The sequence below is a fragment of the Melospiza melodia genome, chromosome 3 (genome assembly GCF_035770615.1).
Source record: "Melospiza melodia melodia isolate bMelMel2 chromosome 3, bMelMel2.pri, whole genome shotgun sequence".
Classification (NCBI taxonomy): Eukaryota; Metazoa; Chordata; class Aves; order Passeriformes; family Passerellidae; genus Melospiza; species Melospiza melodia.
In genome coordinates this window covers 107,443,448-107,463,837 of record NC_086196.1, presented here as the reverse complement: position 1 = coordinate 107,463,837, position 20,390 = coordinate 107,443,448, and the positions used below count along the sequence as shown (strand labels likewise).

The window sequence follows — 20,390 nt, the reverse complement described above, 5'->3', positions numbered from 1 at the left end:
TTTTTTTACAATTCTTACAAAGTTGCTCAAAATATCTCATTTTAGCAGCAATGACTGTAAAAGTCCTGACTTGGTATTTTAGGTGGGAGGAGGCTTCTACTCTTGGAGTGGTCACAGAGGATTGGTGCCCGCAGCTTTGCACTGATCTCCTGAAGCAGACACAGGCTCAGTCCCCCTTTCCATTGTTGTATTAATGAACAGGCACTTGAATATAAAAGACAAAAAAAACACACACACGCACCGTAAAATATGCACAAAATTGCATTTCATCATGACAGAAAATACTTAATTTCAAGTCATTACAGTGCTTTCTTTGGGTTTCTGGGTTGCTGTTGGTGTAATTTAAAAAAGATGTGGTAATAATCCTCCAAGTGAGCACAGCAGATCCAGGAACACCAGATTTCACTTGTATATCAACATGATAAAAGTAAGTTCATGGCTTCAAGTATTAAGACACAACCAAAAGTCTGCCCTAAAATAATAGTGGAGAAATTTTGAGAAGAAAACATTCTGCATCCTTTGGGAAGAGTTTCAACTCACCTTGGATCACACTTCCATAAATTGTTAGCAGGCTGCACAGGGGGCAGAGCTGAAGGTACTTGCACTTTGTAGCTCACTGGATGATACAATGCACTCCAGTTCTTAAGGCATGTAAATTAATTCAATTGCATAGAACTGTGTACCAGCAGCATTCTTACCCAACATTTTCATCCAAACCTCTCATAAGTAATTTGCATGGGAGGTAGCAGTTATTCACTTTACAAAATACAAATACACCTGGGGAAAGGTGAACTCTCATTTGTCAGGGGTGTTCAGACCTGACAGAAAACAGGCTGCCCAAATGCCAGTTCAGTAAATACGCCATCTGAGAGGCGACAGCCTTTGCAAGCATTCTGTTTTTATTGGCCAGATAAAAAAAAAAAAATAAAGTCTGAATGGGAATATTTCTGTCAAATGAGGTTTTACCAACATCAAGAGTCCCGTTAACAAAAGCATCCCTTTAATTTCAGGCGTTTCTTTCAAAATAATTCTTAAAAAAATAAGATCCGTAGTCCTGCATGTAAACTTCATTCCCGCTGAGCACCGGCGAGCGTCACTCGTCCTTGCCCTCCTCTTTGGAGTTCCTCTGCAGCACGGGGCTGAGCTTGGTTTGCAGAACAGCTGCGAGTTTTTTGGAGGTTTTCTTCAGGAAGGCGCTGCCGGGGTGGACGCCGCTGATGTGCAGGTACAGCTCCTCCTGCGTGGGGCCCGTGTAGCCGCAGTCCTCGCACACGTACAGCTTGTCCCTCCTCTGCTTGTAGGCGTAGTGCTGCTGCACGCCGTGGATCTTCCGCAGGTGCGACTCCAGCGAGCAGCGCTGCGTGAAGGCCTTGTTGCAAACCTCGCACTTGTAGGGACGAATGCCTGCAGCAGGAAAGACAGAGGTTACTGTGGCGTTCCTGAAAAATCCCTTTACTCGGGGTTTTCTTCTTAGGGAGCGGAGAAGCCTCAGAGAAAAAGGAGAACAATTATTGTCTAATTTGCTTTTCTTGTGTTGTGCTCACATGGAGATTGTTTACCCACAGGTGATTCTTTCATTGAATTCTGGTGTGAGTTGTTTCACTCATTGGCTAATCAGTGCCAAGCTGTGTCGGGACTTTCTAGAGTCATGAGTTTTCATTATTATCTTTTTAACATTCAGTAAATATCCTTTCTGTATAATGTAGTGTAATGTAATATAGTATAATATAGTATGATATAATATAGTGTGATATGGTATGATATTAATATAATGTGATATACTATAATATACTATACTATGATATACTATGATATACTATGATATACTATGATATGATATACTATACTATGATATACTATGATATGATATACTATAATATACTATACTGTAATATAATGTAATACAATACAATATAATGCTATATTATATAAGGCAATGCTATATTATATTATATTATATTATATTATATTATATTATATTATATTATATTATATTATATTATATTATATTATATTATATTATATTATATTATATTATATTATATTATATTATATTATATTATATTATATTATATTATATTATATATTGGGGGGGTTATAATATAATATAAATATAGTAATAAATTAGCCTTCTGAAAACATGGAGTCAGATGCATCATTCTTCCCTGCCGTGAGGGTCCCTGCAAATACAAGAGCTTGTGTCACCTGTTGTGTCACCTGTGTCTGGTCTCCTACAGCCAGCCAAGAGCAAGGCTCTGGCACATCAGCTGCTGTGATGGTATCCAGCAGTCCAAGGAGCTGCCTGTCTAAACAGAACATCCTCCTTTCAAGCTATGGGTTTATATATTTGGGCATAGAAAACCTAGGAAAGTTATCCCCAGCAGGTGCTGAGGATAACAGATGCCCATCAGTGGTTTGGTCCTAAGGCAGCCATTATCAACTCCTGCAAAACTTATTTTACACCCCTGACTGTTTGAAATCCTATGATTGGATAAAACTATCCATTTCAGCTCTTATAATGAATGAAAACTTCTGTCTTGGTAAAATTTCAATTTTTCTCTTTGGTTTAACAAGGCTTCAGTGAACAGCAGCAATCCCAAGTACTTTCATACCATACAGTTTTGATGACTGAGATTACAAATTCTAGAGAAGTGCAGGAAGATGAAAGAAATAACTCTATGTGTTTCCAGAGAAGGGAGAAGAAACTGGCTGGTAATTTGAAAGCCCAGACAACCAACACCACAAAAATCAATTTTACCACCAATCAACACTGATTTAACAACAACTCTCCCAGTGCTTAAAGAGCTGAGGATTTAGCAACACATTAAAGAACCTAAACCAGCAGGAATTCTGCTTACTAGACTAGATCAGTAAGTTTCCTAGCAAAGACCATCCTCAAAACTGATATAAGGAGTCACCTAAACCCCTCTTTTCCCCAGGGAAGGTGGAATGCCAGGGTCTGGAAGATCCTATGGTGAGCCAGGCAGAAATGGGTAAACCAGATTGCTCAGACAGTTGTAACTTTGTGATTGCATTGAGTTACCAGTCAGATCTATCTACCAGAAATCCAAGCTAATTAGAAGTTCCAATAAGCAGCATCTCAACTGCATTTTTGTTCAGTTAAAAGATGTTATTCCAGTGCACCAGATTAAACTATCAAGACAGAAGTTTCCTAATGCCTGCTGATGTGAAATTGCTTCATTTTCATTCATTAAACTGCAGTTGGAGAGAAAGCCCAAACCTTCACTAGAATTCACACACATAAAGCAGTTTTGTGCTAATTTGAGGCAATTTAAACCTCCACCATCCTTGGTGCCTGCTCCAGCACTCCACAGGCAGGAACACAAGCACAGAAAGGGCAATGCCGGGATGGCATAGCCCATTAGAGCTGTGGGAACCTCTTCATCACTTAGGAATCATTTAAAATCATTTAGGAATCATTTTAAATTATTCTGACCAGAGACCTTCTTGGGTTTATTTTTTGACTCTGATGAGGAGACAGCTTGAAAAATCACTTCTTTTGGAAGCACTGACTCCATACCTCAGTGGCAGCTCTCCTTCCCACATGAAAGCTTTGCACACAAGCCCAAACAGCCCAAAACATTGGCTCCAGACAATGCCTTCCCATCCAAACAGGTGCCATTGGTTTGGGGGCTCTGCTGCTAAGAAACAGCTCCTGCCTAAAAACAGCCTTGTGTCACTTTTAGCAGTTCACCTGGTTAAAGGGGCTCTGCAGAGCAAGTCCAAATAATCTCCACTCCCACTGGGTGAGCACACTTCTGGGAAGATGGGATGTGCCTGTGAGATGTGGTGGATGCACCTCCTGGGTGCCCAACAGTGCAAAGTCAAAGCCTGCTGAGCACAGCCAGCCTGGCCACCAGGAAGCATTGCCCTTGGAGAGGATGGGGTGGATGTTTATTTAAGCCATTGCTTCCACCAGGGGAACAAATTTTTAAAAAATCCAATCAAACCGGCGGCCTTCTCCCTGCTCCAGGCTGGGGTAACAACTTGTGGGAAAAGTGAGCTGGATTTGGGGCAACAGAAACACCATCACTGTGATTTGGGATGGACTCAGGAACTGACCCCACAGCAGAGTGGCCACAGACAGCACATCCTGCAGCCTGGGGGAGGCACAGCATGAACCACACTCTGCTTCCTCCAGACATTTCCAAAATCAGGCCAGAATCCCATCCTGACGGGATCAAAGCATTCAAGAATGAAAGCATTCACGATTTTCCCGCTGGGTGAAACCTTCACAATCTCCTTGCAATCAAGTGGGGGATTTAATGTGCACAGTTTGGGACTGAGGCATCTCTGGCCAGCTTGGATTCAGGGGTTGAAACAAATTCTGTGCAGTGGTTTCATCCCAGGGGTAGCAGCCTTTATCCAGCTATATCCATGAACAGAAGGACTTAGGCTTGGAGCACCTTTCTTGCTCCTGCTGATGCCCTGGATGGAGAAGGGAAATCCTCTCTGGTGCCAGAGAGCTGTTTTATGTGCTGCCTTCACCAGTCACACCTCCAACCAGAAACCATCCTGCACAGCAATCAGCTGGAAAAGCTCCCTACAGCAAAATCCCCAGGAAACTGCTGCTCGTCGCCTCTAGAGGGCAAAGCGTTTTCATGGAGCTCCTGCACGGATAACTGCAGCGATTTGCTGTCCCGGGGTGGTTATCCCAGGCAGGTTATTGGATAGTTATCCCAGGCAGGTTATTGGGAGGGTTATCCCAGGCAGGTTATTGGGGGGGGTTATCCTAGGTGGGTTATCCTGGGGGGTTATCCCAGGCGGGTTACCCTGGGGGGTTATCCCAGGCAGGTTATGGATAGTTATCCCAGGCAGGTTATCCAGGGGGGTTATCCCAGGCAGGTTATCCAGGGGGGTTATTCCAGGTGGGTTATTGGGTAGTTATCCCAGGCAGGTTATTGGGGGGGGGTTATCCCAGGTGGGTTATCCTGGGGGTTATCCCAGGCAGGTTATTGGGGGGGTTATTCCAGGTGGGTTATCCAGGGGGGGTATCCCAGGCAGGTTATTGGGGGGTTATCCCAGGTGGGTTATCCTGGGGGGTTATCCCAGGCAGGTTATCCTAGGTGGGTTATCCTGGGGGGTTATCCCAGGCAGGTTACTGGGGGGGGGTTATTCCAGGCAGGTTATTGGGGGGGGGTGTTATCCCAGGTGGGTTATCCTGGGGGGTTATCCCAGGCAGGTTACTGGGGGGTTATCCCAGGTGGGTTATCCTGGGGGGTTATCCCAGGCGGGTTATCCTGGGGGGTTATCCCAGGCGGGTTATCCCAGGTGGGTTATCCTGGGGAGGTTATTCCAGGCGGGTTATTGGGGGGTTATCCCAGGTGGGTTATCCTGGGGGGTTATCCCAGGCAGGTTACTGGGGGGTTATCCCAGGTGGGTTATCCTGGGGGGTTATCCCAGGCGGGTTATCCTGGGGGGTTATCCCAGGCGGGTTATCCCAGGTGGGTTATCCTGGGGAGGTTATCCCAGGCGGGTTATTGGGGGGTTATCCCAGGTGGGTTATCCTGGGGGGTTATCCCAGGCGGGTTATTGGGGGGTTATCCCAGGTGGGTTATCCTGGGGGGTTATCCCAGGCAGGTTACTGGGGGGGTTATTCCAGGCAGGTTATTGGGGGGGGGGGGGGGGTGTTATCCCAGGTGGGTTATCCTGGGGGTTTATCCCAGGCAGGTTATGGATAGTTATCCCAGGCAGGTTATTGGAAGGTTATCCCAGCCTTGCTGTCCCAGGCATGGCAGCACGTGGTTGTGTCTACACCAGGTGTGGATGGCAGGTCCTGCACCCTCAGGATTGCAATAATTCTCCTCAGATTTCATAATTCCCTGGACTTTCTCTGTCCACAACACACACACTCTGTGTCTTCCCCTTTTCTCCAAAATCCCCACAATTTTTTGGCAAATGTTGTTAACCAGACCCTCATGTTATGATCTCACCAGGTCACCCTCACCCTCTCCTTGTCCTTGTCCCATCCCACCCCTTCTCCCAGAGCCTCCCGCCAGTCCCCAGGGATCCCATTCTCACCAGTATGGGTCCGGACATGCCTCTTCAGATCAAAGGTGTCGTTGAAGCCTTTTCCACAGAAGGTGCACAAGTGTCTCTTCACCTGGCTGTGGCACTTGATGTGCCGGTTGAGCATCCTCTGCAGGCGGAATCCTTTGCCACACAGCTCGCAGCTGTGCAGGGCAGCATCGGTGCAGGTGCCCGTGGTGAACTGGGGAGTGGGAGAGGAGGACTGTGTGAGCATGGGGATGAACCAGCAGGAGGAATAAAGCAAAACAAGCAGGGCTTATTGTGACATTAAAAATTAAAAGAAAAAAAGGGGGGGGTATATTAAAAATGGAAAGTGAAAGCATTCAGGATTTTCCCGCTGGGTGAAACCTTCACAACCTCTTTGCAATCAAGTGGGGGATTTAATGTGCACAGTTTGGGACTGAGGCATCTCTGGCCAGCTTGGATTCAGGGGTTGAAACAAATTCTGTGCAGTGGTTTCCTTCCAGGGGTAGCAACCCTTATCCAGCTACATCCATGAACAAAAGAGTTAGGCTTGGAGCACCTTTCTTGCTCCTGCTGATGCCCTGGATGGAGAAGGGAAGTCCTCTCTGGTGCCAAAGAGCTGTTTTATGTGCTGCCTTCACCAGTCACACCTCCAATTGCCCCAGGTCCCTCAAAAACCATCCAGCAGTGATAAAAACAGTGGTTTTGGAGAGATAAACCCAAGGCACGTTGTGCTGTCTCAGCAAAGACTGAAACAATGGCCCTAATCTCGCCCCGTTGGTGTCTCGTTAATTAACAGCAAAGTGACATTAGGGGGTAATCTCATTCCCACTCCTGGCACCAAAAGCATTGTGCCAGCACCATGACATAACTTGACTAAAGAAGACACTGATGATTCAGCTCCTGGGAAGATCTGGAATGCCTGGAAAATGTAAATACTGCGCTGCTGGTTTAATTATTCCTGGTGGAACACACGGACATGCCCCCTGTTAGACGCCAGGGATGAGAGAAAGCCAGCAGAGCAGACAGGACCACATCCATCAGCTGAAAAGCCCAGCTCTGCTGAAAGGTTTTGCTGTGCCAGTCACAAACAGCCCAGGTTAAATTATACAAAGTGGGTCAAAGTCAAACAGCAGCAGGGCGGGCTTTTCACAAGGACAGGAATACGTCTGGGGTTTCTCTTTCCTGAAGAGCCAATTATTTTTCCCGGTCCTCCTCCTCTGCTTACTACTAAAGCAACGCTACTCGAAATTGTAAAGAAAAATTAAAAAAACCCGGCAGCTGTGAAACCACGAGGTGTGAAACTGGAAGGGGAGCCATCTGGGAAGGATCTGTTGGGCAACACCGCTATGACTCCACCTCAAGCAGCTGCATATAATCGGGGTGAAACCTAATCATGGGACTTCAGAGCACGGCGACAGAAAAGCTGTCAGCCCGGCACAGACAATGGTAATTTTTACAGCTCCATCCCGCACAGCGGCAGCCAGGGTTTAACGAGGTGTTAACCACCAGTGGTAAACACATCTCCTCCTGCCGAGCGCTGGGGTGGCCTGGGACACCCTGGATGCTCACAGAGGGATCGGTAGCTCACTCGGTGTTGGATTCTCAGGTACCACGAGGATCTGAGGCACCATTTGCCTTCTCCCAGCCTTGGGGGGGAGGGAAATCCCTGCGCTGCTGTGCTGGCTGTGCAGCCAGAGCTCCTGCCCCTCAGCAAAGTCCGTGGGCAGATGATTGCTCCATTTCACCCAAACCCGCAGGTCCACCTCAAGGTGGCAATGGTCCTTCACAGCCATGGAGGAGAACTTTTATCTGCTGTCTTGATAGGGGGCAGCCTGAAGGGTCACCCCAGCCCTCCTTGGAGAAGGCTTGAGCACAGCCCAGCAGGCAGCTTTTAAGGAGGCCCCACGCTAAGGAGCACGATCCACCCACGCACCGTGGGGCACGACTCCGTGCTGCCAGGGCTGCTCCTTCCCGGCTGGTTCAGCGCTCCCGTGGGACCCGAGCCAAGCAGGTCAGGGGCAGCACATCCCGGGCAAGGATAAGAGAAGGCAAAGGGCGCTGGAAGATTGTGACACATCGCTTAGGGGTCTTTCCCTGCCGCTGCCACCCAACAGCGGGCTGGCCTTCACCTCGGTGTGCGGGACAGCTGCTGTCACCACTGTGCGGGATTGTCACCTGGTGTCCCCGGGCAGTGCCAGGCCTTGACCTTGAGCAGGGGTCACCCCACTGCCAGAGATGGTCGGGGTGCGGATATAGGCGTTTACCTTGATTTTTGACCTGACCACGGGCCGCTGGCCGGCCAGGTCCAGCAGCACGGCGCCGCCCGTGCCCAGCTCGCCGGGGGCAGCCTGCGGCGTCGGGGGATCGCTGGGCTCGGCGTCGCGGGTGCCGCCGCTGCTGCTGCCGCTGCTCTCCAGGCTGCAGCTGTCCTCGTAGCCCAGCAGCACGCAGCCGATGCCGCCTGCGGAGGGGTGGGGATGCGATAAAGCGGGGGGACCGCGGGCAGGGCCGGGCAGGAGCCGGCGGGCCCCGGTGTTTAACCTGCGGGCGGGCCGCTGGCGGCGGGGGAGGATCCCCGGCTCACGCTGCAATCGGAAACTCAAACACGAACGGTCCCAAAGTTCAAACAAGCCAGCTCCGCCGCCTTCCCGTTATACCCCGGGCAAGGGCAGGAGGAGCGGGAGGAGGAGAGGGGGAGGCCAGGAGTACATCACCCCCACCCCGCCCGCCCTGGGTCCTTCCTCCTCCCTCAGCCACCTTTCTCATGCAAACGAGGTTTCCCACCTTCCTGGACACACGCACGCACACACACAGACATTCATTCCCCCCCAGATCCGCTCCCCGCCCCGCCATCCCCGGGTGGGACACGCTGCCCGGCGGGGCTGGCACCGCTGCCCGGGCACTTTCCCCGGAGCGCTGTCCCTGTCCCCTCCACTGTATTTCACCCAGCTCTCTCTAAAGCTGCTGCCCGCCCCCTCGGGGCTCCCCCGGCCCGGTAAATCCCCCTTCCCCCGTCTCCCCCTCCGCGGAGCGCCGGGACCCCGCCGGCTCCGTCCGTGCGGGCCGTACCTGGGATGTAGGTGTCGGCTCTCTCCTCGTCGGGCAGCCCATCCCAGCTGCGCACGGCGGGCTGCGGGCTGCGGCGCTTCACCAGGAAGGCTCTGGGCATGGCGAGGGCACGGCTGGGCACGGAGCGGAGCCTCAGCCCCGCCGCCCGCCCCGACGGGGCCGCGCTGCCGTCCGGGGGAGCGGGACCGCACGCACCGGGCAGAGCCGCGGAGGCGCGGGGAGGGGAAGGGGAGGGGAGGAGAGGGGAGAAGGGTGGGGGGGGGGGGGGAGGAAAGTTTCATAAGGTGGAATAGAAAAATGCACCAGGAAACTTGGGAAGGAGCATGCGTGCTGCAAACATAACGGTGTCAACAAGTCTGCTTACCTGTCCGACCGGTTGGAGCAGCTGAGCTTTGTTCCAGCCCTTCCTAAGGCATGAATGTTTGCAAAAGAATTTAACGTCTGAAAATTAAAAAAAAAAAAAAAAAAAAAAAAAAAAAAAAGAAAATAAAATAAAGGAACAACCCAAACAAAAAAGGCAAGAAGCGGGGAGGGAGCCCCGCCACTGCTGCCTGCCCGCCCGCGGAGCCCCCGCCGGGCCGGAGCCTCTGTCCCTCTGTCCCTCTGTCCCTCTCTCCGCCGCCGCACCGGGGATGCCCTGCCGGGAATGGGGGCCGGGGTTTGTCCCCGTTCCCCCTCGGGTCCGAGCAGAGCCCCCCGGGAGTGCCTGTCGAGGCGCCGGGAAAGAGGCCGAGCTGTCCTCGGGGCAGCAGCAGCAGGAAGAGAAAGTTCTTAATACTTTTCTTAATGATTAGCCTTTCTTCTGTTCGGAAAGAAACAAAAGATAAAAAGAAAAAATAAATTTATAATTTATTCTTTTTCAGTCATTGATTTAAAATTCAAAACGTGTCACAGCCTTTTCTCTCTCCCCCCTCCCTTTTTTTTCTTTTTTCTTTTATTTGCCTCTTGTCGTCTTCCCCCTCTTCCCAAAGTGGAAATGAAACAAAGACGAGAGGTTAGTGTACTGGGGAAGGAAGCAAAAGAAACAGAAGAAAACCCACAAGAAGTCTGTGAGCCGAGCAGAGCCCGCGCCTGGCTGGCCTTGGGTGTTTAACAACACTCAGGGATCCCTTCTCCCGTCTCCTGCTCAATCTGATTTCTTATTGAAAGCGGTGGAAACGCGCTCGGTGCCTCCGTCCCCAGGCACCGGGCAGGGGCAGCTGCGGGAATGAGCACCGGGAGCCGCTTCCCCGTTCCCCACCCGAGGCAGAGGCCTTTCAAACCGAGTCACTCCACAGGGCAGAGCACGGACCAAAGGGAATTGATGGGAGTTTCAGGGTCGGTTCCATTGAGACCAAGGCTCAACTTCAGGGGCTGGAATGGAGCCTCTGGGAGGAGCAGCCTCCAAGATCAGAGAGCTCTGCTGGATGCCGATGTCCCCGTTGGTGTTCTGGAGCCCCAGGGCACAGCTCCAGCCCCACATCAGGTGCTGCCCTGTCAGAGAGCTCCTCCAGCAGCCCGTATCTCCACCTGGGCATCCCAGCACCTACCTGCTCCCCCTGCTCCTGTGGGGAGTTTACATTTTCCGCAGGTACCAGGTGGGAAGCCACCTCAGCATGGCTTGGGGCAATACCTCAGCCAGACCGCACATAAAACCTTCCTTTTCTCTCTTTCTCTTTCAGGCTATGTAATTTTCCTGTTATATCTGAGATTTTGCCCCAGGACAAAATACAGCTATGTGGGGCTTAATTGATTTTTTTTTTTTTTTTTTTTTGCAGTGTTTTCAACTTGAGGTTTCTTTTATTTTAAGGACTCCTCGTCTTTTAAGGCGAAAGAGGTAGAAAATGACATTAATCAGAGTGCTCTCAAGCCAAGAGCTTGCTGAGAGGACTTCACTGTCATCTGGGCTTTCTCAAATCCTGCTTTGAGGTTCTCACTTAATGAGGTCCTGGAGCACACACTTCGCTTCCAGTGGGTGCTCTAAGTCAGACGTGCAGTTACAAGCACGGCTGAATCAGGAATAATAACAGTAAAAACAACAATAATAATAACAATAATAATATCATCATCAGCTCTGGAGCCTTGACACAACCTTGGTCAGGGCTGGGCTGTGCCCAGCACACGGGAGACACAGAGTGGAGAGAAAGTCCTGCAGCCCCTGGCAAGGCAAGAGGAGCTGGATGGAGAGGCACCAGCTCCATGAAGGAGAGCATTCCAGGGGCAGTGGGCTGCCCACGTGCTGAGCCACCAGCTGGAAAAGCAGACTCCTGATGGTTGGTGCTGCTTGGCCAGAGCCCATAGAAAAACCATCCTGCCTTTCCTACAAATACCATCCCTTGGTATTTCCTAACCTGGAGGAGCCTGAGGAGCGTGCTCACAGCACGACCCCACCAACACCACATGCAGCACCATGAAATGGGATTTTTGGGGATCTTTGGGGATCCTTGCCTTCAGCAAGGCAGCCCACAGACATATCCCTGTATGGCCACGTCCTTCTCCATGCTCCCACTGGAGCAATGCTGCATGCACAGCTTCAGCACTGTAATTAAACTCGATAAATAATGATGCTAAGGAGGTAATGGCACAAACATTTCTGTAGGATCTTGTGTAATTTTCAGCATTACTTGGGTGTGGGAGAAAATCTAGCAGGTTAAATTAATATTTCGGGTGTAAATCAAATTAAATGTACAAAACGCCCCGTAGGGTCAAAGCACAGTGGGACCCACCCTTATGGATTTGACTACTAAATACTAAAATGTATTTCACTTCACTCAGATCACTTAGGAGTGAGGAGGGAGAGGAGGGATCAAAGAAAGAACCAGCTCTGTGTTGCTGTCTCAGTCACTTCCCAAATGAATCCTGGGTGGGGTTGGACTGGGGGTATGTGCAAGGGGCAGGGGATTCATCCCCCCATCCTGGAGCACCCCATGTCCCTGCCAGCATCACCCTGCTGAAGGATGGGCTTGAGAGGAGCTCAGAAAGGAAGGCCCTGCTCAGGGAACAGCAGCTCAGCTTGGTCTGTGAACAGGGAATATTTCAGCTGTGATCCCAGAGAGCCCTGTCTGTTTTCTTCTTGCCTGGGCTACTTTTCACCACCATCAGCACATGAGGCTGCACAGGGACATAGCCTGGCAGGGATGAAGGTTTGATTGCCCAGCCCATCAGAGCTGAGGGTTGCTGAAATGCACAGTCCCCCAGCAGTGCCAGGGCAATGCCTTCAGCATGGAATCCAGCAAAGAGACTTCCCTGCTCAGCCCCCAGTGGGGTCCTGTCCCCAGCCATCCCTCCTCTGGCATGGGAATGGAGGGAGCCAAGCAGGTCTGGCTGGGGCTGCTCTGCCCTGCAGTCACTCAGGACCCCTTTTCTGCCTATTTCTCATTATTTTGAACCCATCCAGGCCAGACCAGAGATGAGAACCTGGCTGGTACAGCAGCTTGGCCAGGCAGCCTTTGGTTTCTGGCTCCCAGCAGAGCTTGGGTGAGGAGATTTATACAAGTTTACTGACCATGCAGGAGAGGCCACAGCTTCATACCCTTGGGAAACAGAACCTTCACCTTCAGGGTCTGTAGTGTTCTTGACACGAGGGCTGCTGCAAGTCACCCAAAAACCCAGCGGACACCCCCTTGGCTGGTGAGCCCTCACACTGCACTCAAGATGCACTTTGGGAGAGATGGGGAAGAGTCTGAGTGTCAAAGCCCTGGCAAAAGGCTCAGAGACCTTGGCACGGAGTCAAAGACACCCGTGCCTTTGATTTAGCCCTTGGAAAAAATTACCAGCTTTGTGTGAGGATGTACAAACCACAAAGTTTGAGTAGAATGATAGTGAATTTATCACAGGGTGAAAAAGTAGAATTTTGAGGATTTAGAATGGGGGTTCAAGAAGCAAGAGGCAAGATGAAGGCATCTAGGTGTGTCCTGTCTTTCTTCTTCATCATCTTCTTCTTCTTCATCATCTTATTCTTCATCATCTTCTTCTTGTTGTCCTTTATCTTCTGCTGTGATGGTGGCACTTCTAGATTGGTTTAAGGTAGAGACAGACTGTCTAACACAAATAATAGGTATTAGAAAATTATTGTAAATACAGTACACGTAGTTTCTAGTATAAGAAACTAACACCACCCCAAGGGCAGTCAGTGTGTCTCAAACCCGATGACCTGCTAGACAGACCTCAGTGGGTCCGAAAAAGAATGTGTTAGATAAAAGAAAATAAACAACCTCAAAAACCGTGCTGGGTAAAAAAGACACTTTAATACCTTGAGAGCCACTTCAGCAGCACAAACCCGAGCCCTGCGCCGCGGCTCTGTGTCTGTGAGGAGCCGAGGCGCTGCCGGGGATGCTGCGGCGCTGCCCGCGGCGGCGGGGCTGACTCAGCCGGGCTTGGGCAGCGCCCGCCCCACGCACCGCGCCTCGCCTCGCCCCAGGGCTGCTCCTGCCTCCAGAGCACCTTCCTGCCCGAAACACGGCTGCTCCTGCCTCCAGAGCACCTTCCCACCTGAACATGGCTGCTCCTGCCTCCCAGGGCTCCTTCCCACCTAAAACACGGCTGCTCCTGCCTCCAGAGCACCTTCCCACCTGAACACGGCTGCTCTGCCTCCCAGGGCTCCTTCCCACCTGAACATGGCTGCTCCTGCCTCCCAGGGCTCCTTCCCACCTAAAACACGGCCTTTGGGTGAACACCAGCCCGCAGGAGGGCAGAGGGATGTTTTCACTTCTGGGCACAGCAAAGCTACTGCCCCTGTCACCCTGGGGCCTGACCACTGGAAAGCCCGGCTGCCAAGGCAGGTTTTGGCCGCTCTCCTGCTTGGATGAGGAAACGCTTCACCGCAGCGGCAGGAGCCAGGGTGGCTCCGTGCCAGCATTATCTCGGCAGGAGGGGAGGGAGCAGCGGCTCTGCAGGCTGCCCCAGTTGGGAGGGCGAGCTGCTTTCCTTGACCGAGCAGGGAGCGATGCAGAAGGTGCCAGCCGGGGGGAGATGCCTCCCCGGGCTGCGGCAGAACCTGCCCTGCCTGTGCCTCGCTGCTGCCGGGTTTCAAAGAGCCCCAGCAGGCTGAGTCACCTCGCTCCTGTCTCCCTGCCTCCCACGGCCCCGCCACTCCCGGCGTCTCCCTGTCTTTCCCCACCTATGGCTCCGCTTCCTTCCCACTCAACCTGTCCCTCTGGCCGCCCATTCACTGTGGCTCCGCTCCCTCGGGGCACCCAGCATCTCCACAGGTTCCCACCCAGCCTACAAGTCCCACTCCCTGTGGAAATGTCCCCCCTGTGAGGTCTGTGGTGGGTGTTGGACTGCAGCAGCCCCTGAGCATCCTCCACACTGGTATCCACGGCCCTGTGCTTGGAGGAAGGGGATTCTGTGCTCCACATGCCCTACACCACAGTCCAGCAGCAGTCTGGGAGCATCTCTGCCTCTTGGAGAGATGTCCACCCTCACAAACTGGTCAGCAGAGCCCTGAGCTCTCAGACTGGCATGGAAAGGTGACTGTGTGAGCATCTGTGTCTGGAGGTCTCTGAAGCTCCTTGCCAGCTTTGGGTTTTTTGTTGCTCGGTTTCCTGCAATCCTGTGCCCAGTGTTTCTTTCCTGGGAACTTCAGTGTGTTCCTACCAGCCTGATCCAGCAGCAGAAGTTCCAAAGGCAGTGAAAGCCCAGGAGTATCCTGCAGAGTAGTTAAATGATAGACAGAAAGCTACTCCCTCTGAATGTTTCTGCTGTGCTTCAAAATACATCACCTTTTTAGACACCAGCAAATCCAGATGGGCTCTAACTTCCAAAAACTTCCACATAAGTCAGAGCTCCTCCAGCCTCTTCCAGTACCCAGTCAGTGCTGGTGGTGGGCCCCAGTGTCCTGTGTTTCCCTGGTGCTTTCACAACAGACCAAAGCCAACAGCTGTGTGAACAGGGATGTGGCAGAAGCCTTTCCCCTTCTTGCCCGGTTGTTTGGATTTTGGATTCTCTCTGGCAGGTCACAGGGAGCTTAGCCAGGTGGGTTTGGCCACTTGAGCAGCTTCCCAATTCAGTCTCTGGAGGGGGCTGATGGAATGCAGTGGAAAGCACATCACAGGTGGTCTGCTGACACCCCACTCCCTGGCTCTATCCTTGTGAGAGGCATTTTCCCTCCTTGCATTATCATCGTCATCATCACCACATCTCCCTATTCCCACTTTGCTGCCCGGCCTGAGTCTGCTTCCCATGCAGATGGGAGGTATTGGCCTGGAAAAGGCACATTTTCCCTGGCTCTGGGATGCATGGGGATGCAGTGCCACCAGGATGCACTGCTGTTGGGATGCACTCATGGAGGCTGAGAGCTCCAGGAAGGAATGCAAAGCCCATTACCTGACTGGGATGACAAGCATTTGTCGGGAGTTTTGGAAGACAAGGGGAAAGCTCTCCGTTAAAAAAAGCTGGATGAGCCACAACTGGAGGCTGACTCAGTCAGTCTCCTTCCAGGTTCCTGAAAATAATGAGCGTGCCTTTGAACCCCGCGCTTCCCGCAGCTGGCACGGCGTGATAAGCCGTGCTTCCCCCCTCCCACGGGCCCTGCCATCCCTGCCATCCCCCGCCGAGCTCAAACCTCGAGCGTAGAAAATCCCCTGTCCCCTCCCCAAGGACAAATGGCACCTCTGGGGCCCCCCAAGGCTTCCTCATTCCTGCCGGATGACGGCTGCCATAAATCCCATTGTATGCGGAGCGAGCTCGAGCATTTCTTTACCATTTCAAAAATCTCCAGGAGGCGCTCGGCGCTGTCCCTGCCATCGCTCTCCTTCTGCGGGATTATTGAAGTGAGAAAGAAGTGATAAGGGCAGAGAGGAAGGAGTAAGTGTCCCCAGCTGGGTGCTTGGGGACAGTCCCATTGCTGCCACCCCTGCCCGAGCACCTTGGCACTGCAGCTCCCTGGGGTTTTTTGGTCCTGCTGCATTCCTCCCAGCTCCTCCTCGATGAGGAAGAGCACCAGGACAGCCTTGGCCATTGGCATCGGTGATGCCAGCCCGGGCACAAACCAGCCCCAGGCAGGGCCAGGGGACACGACAGGATGTCCCCAGCCCTGCGTCGGGCACTGCCTGGTTAGAGATGCACCTTTCCTGCTCCGTGTCCCGCTGCCAGGGCAGGGCTGCTTCCAACGGGGATCCAGAGCTGCTGCTGGAGAGTCCCTGCCTGTCCTGCCTGTGCTACGGCAGAGCATGTGCTCCAACATGCCCAGGAGGAGCACAGACACACAGACACTCTGCTGGGAATGGCCACAGGAGCACAGTGGAGCTGCTCCCAGCTGGGCCCCTTTCCTTACAGCTCTGGTTTGACCACCGAGGGGGCTCAGAGCTGGCTGCAGCACCCATGGGTGCCCCTGGCCCCTCCACACACACCCAGATGAGCTCTCCTCTCCCTGCTGCTCTCATGGCTGCAGCCCCAGAGCCTCTCCTGCCCCTGGGAGAGCCCTGGCAGGGTGTGAGCTGGGGGTGCAGCTCCCCCTGCTTTGGGGGCCAGGACCCCCCACACCTCCTCTCTTGCTGCAGCTTTACCCTGCCACCACTTTGGCTTCTGTGCACAGCGGTTTTGATCTCCCAGCGCCTTTGGCAATGATTTCCAGGAGAGAACAAGCCCTGCCCTAAGCCAGCAACACCCCTGCCCTGAGTTCCCAGCAGCGCTGCCGCCGTCCCCAGCCCCCTCCCGTGGGCAAGGGTCTGTGCAATTAGCACCAATATAATGATTACTGCCGGGGTTACATCCTCTCCCTGCTCCCGAGCAGGCAGACTTTGGCCTCTGCCGGGTTTTCATCCCCCTCCCGGGGGAAGCATTGCAGGAGGGAGCCGGGCTGCACTCCCTGGGTCGGGTGCCCTCTGCAGCACCCCAAAAAGAGGGTCTGGATATCCCTTCCCACCATATCCGTCCCTGATTTCCCCATGGCAGGGACCCACTGGGAGGGATATGGTGGGGAGGCACATCCAGACCCTCCTCCTCACTCCCTCACGCTGGTGATGCCCGGGACGGAGTTTGGGGTGTCTGGGAGCCCCTTTCCCCCCTCTGGCAGGGCAATAGGAGGTGTAGGTGCCGGTGGCAGCCCCACAGCTCGGCTGGTTTAGCTGGAGGTGACCCCGGGCTGGCTGCCCCGCTGCAGTCACACCAGCCCGGCTGTAAAAGCAGCACGGCACCTTCTCCATGCCTCCCTCTGGGCTGGAAGGAGGAAGTGCGGGGGGAATTTAAAATCCCAAGTAACTGTTTCAAACTGTTTCAAACTGTTTCACAGGCTGCCCTGCAAATGGAAAGAAAGTTTCAGCGCTCCCCTTGCTCGTAAAGGATTCTGTCATCTTTCCCCCCTGATTTATCTTTACTCCATCACTCAAATCTCAGGACAATCAGATTTGCTTCCCTCCAGCCCTCTGGGAAGAACTATCAGAGGGCCCTGGGGCTTGTCTGAATGGGAGGAGCAACAAAATCCATCCAAATTGCTGGTGAGAGCAGGTTCACAGAGCTTCTCTGTGTGCAAGTGCTGAGGGGATGAGTTCCAAGGGCTTTCACTCTATTCATACCCATCAAAAAATAAAACTCACCCAAGCCAGGCACACCTCCACCTGCCCGGAAAGGAGGCTGACCGGGTCAAAATAAAGCATTTTTAACACATACATTTAATGAATTAAAACTACTTTTGGGGTTTCCATGCACAGAGAAGCCTCTGAATTACAGAGGAGGGACACAAAAAGTTACACATTACAATTTTTTCCTCTGCATAATGCACTTTTAATTACAAACAACACGACCCTGCCAGAAAATCCTACAGAAACATTTCCTGCAGGGCCAGGGTGGCTGCACCTGGGCCATCAGTGCCTGCACCACCACAGGCAGGTCCACCCCTGCTGCGGAGGGATGGAATAATTCTGTTTCTGGGAGGGGAAAAGGTATCACGGTGAGATAAAAGCGCCTACAACACAGCAATTAGCTCTTTTGCTGCTATAATTAGCAGTGCCATAAGGAGAAAATCAATGCTCACAGCAGCAGGCACAGCTCTGCCTCTACCCCAGAGCCGTGCAGACACCCACACCCACACCCAGCCACGTTTTCTTCACAGGGAAAACAGAATTTGCTGAATTCAGGTTTTGGGGGGTTTTTGTCTTCTTTGCCACTGAGGCAGGCGAGCCCGTGTCCCAGTGGAGAGCTCTGGGTGTGTGCAAAATCCTCCGTGTGAGCACATACACAGACACACAGACACACACTGGGGGAAACCCAGGAAGCTTTGTGAAAACGTGCCTTGAGGATTGTTTTTGAATTTTTTATTATTATTTTTTGTTAGTTTACAGTTTAATAAGAGAGGTTGTCTCCTCACATTACACAGGACAAAGGGAGCAGGAAGGGGCTGTGGTTCAGGACCAAACCTGGAAATATGGGCTGTGCTCACATTTTTCTCCCTCCCCTTCCACATCTTGCTGGGTTTCCTTAGGCTTCAGTCCTTTTTCTTTTGCCACAAGTGAGCAGCCTGTTTTCTGGATTCTCTGGGGGCTCACACAGGCTTGAGCTGACACTGCCACCCCTTCTCCTCTCAGAGTGACCCAAAGCCTGGCCAGAACTCCTCCTCATCCCCCAGAACGGCTGGAACAGGGAAACAGACACGGAAATCTTGCTGAGACAGGGCTGCAATCAACGCAGCCCTATCAAAGAGGGTGCCAAATGCCTGTGAAAGAGCGTGGAGGGCGGATGAGGCACACGGGGCTCGCACAAGATGTATTTTCTTTGAAATCCAGGACAGAAATGCCCCCTAAGGATGGACTGCAGATGTTATCCGAGATCATTATTCAGATCTGAGCTGTTTTGCCCAGGGGAAAAATGGCCTTGAGCTTTCCAGTCTCCTTCAGGTGTGACCCAACCCTTTTCCGGCTTGGCCCCACCTCCGTGAGCGCCGCTATTCCCAGATAAGGAGGAACCAGGCACAGGAGAGAGGGCACCAAAGCTCTGGGCATTGCACAGCTTTCCCCGGCAGAGAAACCCTCCTGATCCACTTCTCTCTCAGTCTGAGCCCAGGCTCGGCCTCTCCGTTTGGGAGTCTAACACCAGGCTTGTGTTTGTGGGGCTGAATTCCTCTCTCGTGTCCTCCTGCCCACCGGCAGCTGGGAAGGTTTTTCCCAGCAGGAAAAGATCTTCCATTGGTGCACATCCATCCCCTCTGGGCGCTCCTGCCCTCCCGCCTTCATCACATCACTTCCCTGCCCCTGCAGCCCGGCTCCAAGAAAGGAAAATGGGATTTAAACCAGACCAACTGCTAATCTGGGTTTGGGAAAGGTCTCCTCTCACCCCAGAGCATGGAAAGGGGGAAAGGAGAAGAGCAGGGTCAGGGCAGAGAAGCTGAGCCCTTGGGAGAACGGGAGGGACAGGAACACCTGAACCACCAGGGCAGAAACAGATTGTGAAAGCACAGCCTGAATGCTCCCTGGGGATTTTAGCCCCTCCAGGGATTAATGATGGGATTGAGTAGAGGGAGCTGCACCTTTCCCCAGTGCCAGGGGTTCTGTGCTGGCTCCCATCCACCAGGTTTGACCCCATTCCTGGCACTCCAGTGGCCTTGGACCCCTCACAAGCACAAACCCTAAAGAGAGTAAATACAGCACAGCCATGAGACTCCATTGGATGTTATCATCCCCACTAATTTCACCTTTCACTTTAATCATGTTCATTCAGCAGAGAGATTAAAAATATTATAATGAGGAGGGATCAGCCTGACATGTGTTTGATTTCCCTCTTCCACTGCAGACCGGGCTGGGGATGGAATCATTCTCTCTTCAGAGCACGGAAACCTGGCAAACACGAGGCCTTAAGGCCACACACTGAACAATGAGAATACACCAAACAATTGAAGAGCAGCTTTCTCCAGCTGCTTCTCCCACGCAATTCGGCATTTCTGGGCGAGGACAGCGCAGGACTGGTGGTCTTCACTCGACAAAACCAGAAATGTTTCTTGCATGCACAAGAAAATTCCTTTTTGTCGCGTTGGCCGGCGGGAAGCTCCAGGGAGCAGCCCCAGGGGACACGGGCACAGCTGGGCACCCAATCCCCAGCGGCGCTGAGGGAACAAAGGCTCGGTTTTTGGGGTTTCTGGCCGGCAGGGTGCGAGTTTAGCACCCACGGCAGAGTTTCTGGCCGGCAGGGTGCGAGTTTAGCACCCACGGCAGAGTTTCTGCCCGGTCTCGGACCGGCATCTCTGGGAGCCGCTCTCCCAGCCCCGCCCCGCATCGGCGTTCGGCTGCTCGCGCCTGGCTCGCTGCGCTCGGCGCTCGGCAGGGGCGGGGCGCGCCGCCTCACGCTGTCCCGCTCCCCCGCCCGCCCGCCCGGCGCTTTCCCCGCCGCGGCCC

The 20,390-nt window shown here is 52.7% G+C and overlaps 1 protein-coding gene across 1 annotated transcript; it reads right to left on the bottom strand.

Moving 5' to 3' along the window:
• Positions 1–243: 243 nt before the first annotated feature.
• Positions 244–9,202, bottom strand: OVOL2 (ovo like zinc finger 2). Its single transcript, XM_063152514.1, has 4 exons — positions 9,088–9,202; positions 8,283–8,479; positions 6,043–6,232; positions 244–1,404 (listed from the first exon to the last, which is right to left on the bottom strand). Exons 1-4 carry the CDS (start codon positions 9,185–9,187, stop codon positions 1,094–1,096), a joined length of 798 nt encoding a protein of 265 aa, XP_063008584.1. The 5' UTR covers positions 9,188–9,202; the 3' UTR covers positions 244–1,093.
• Positions 9,203–20,390: the final 11,188 nt, after the last annotated feature.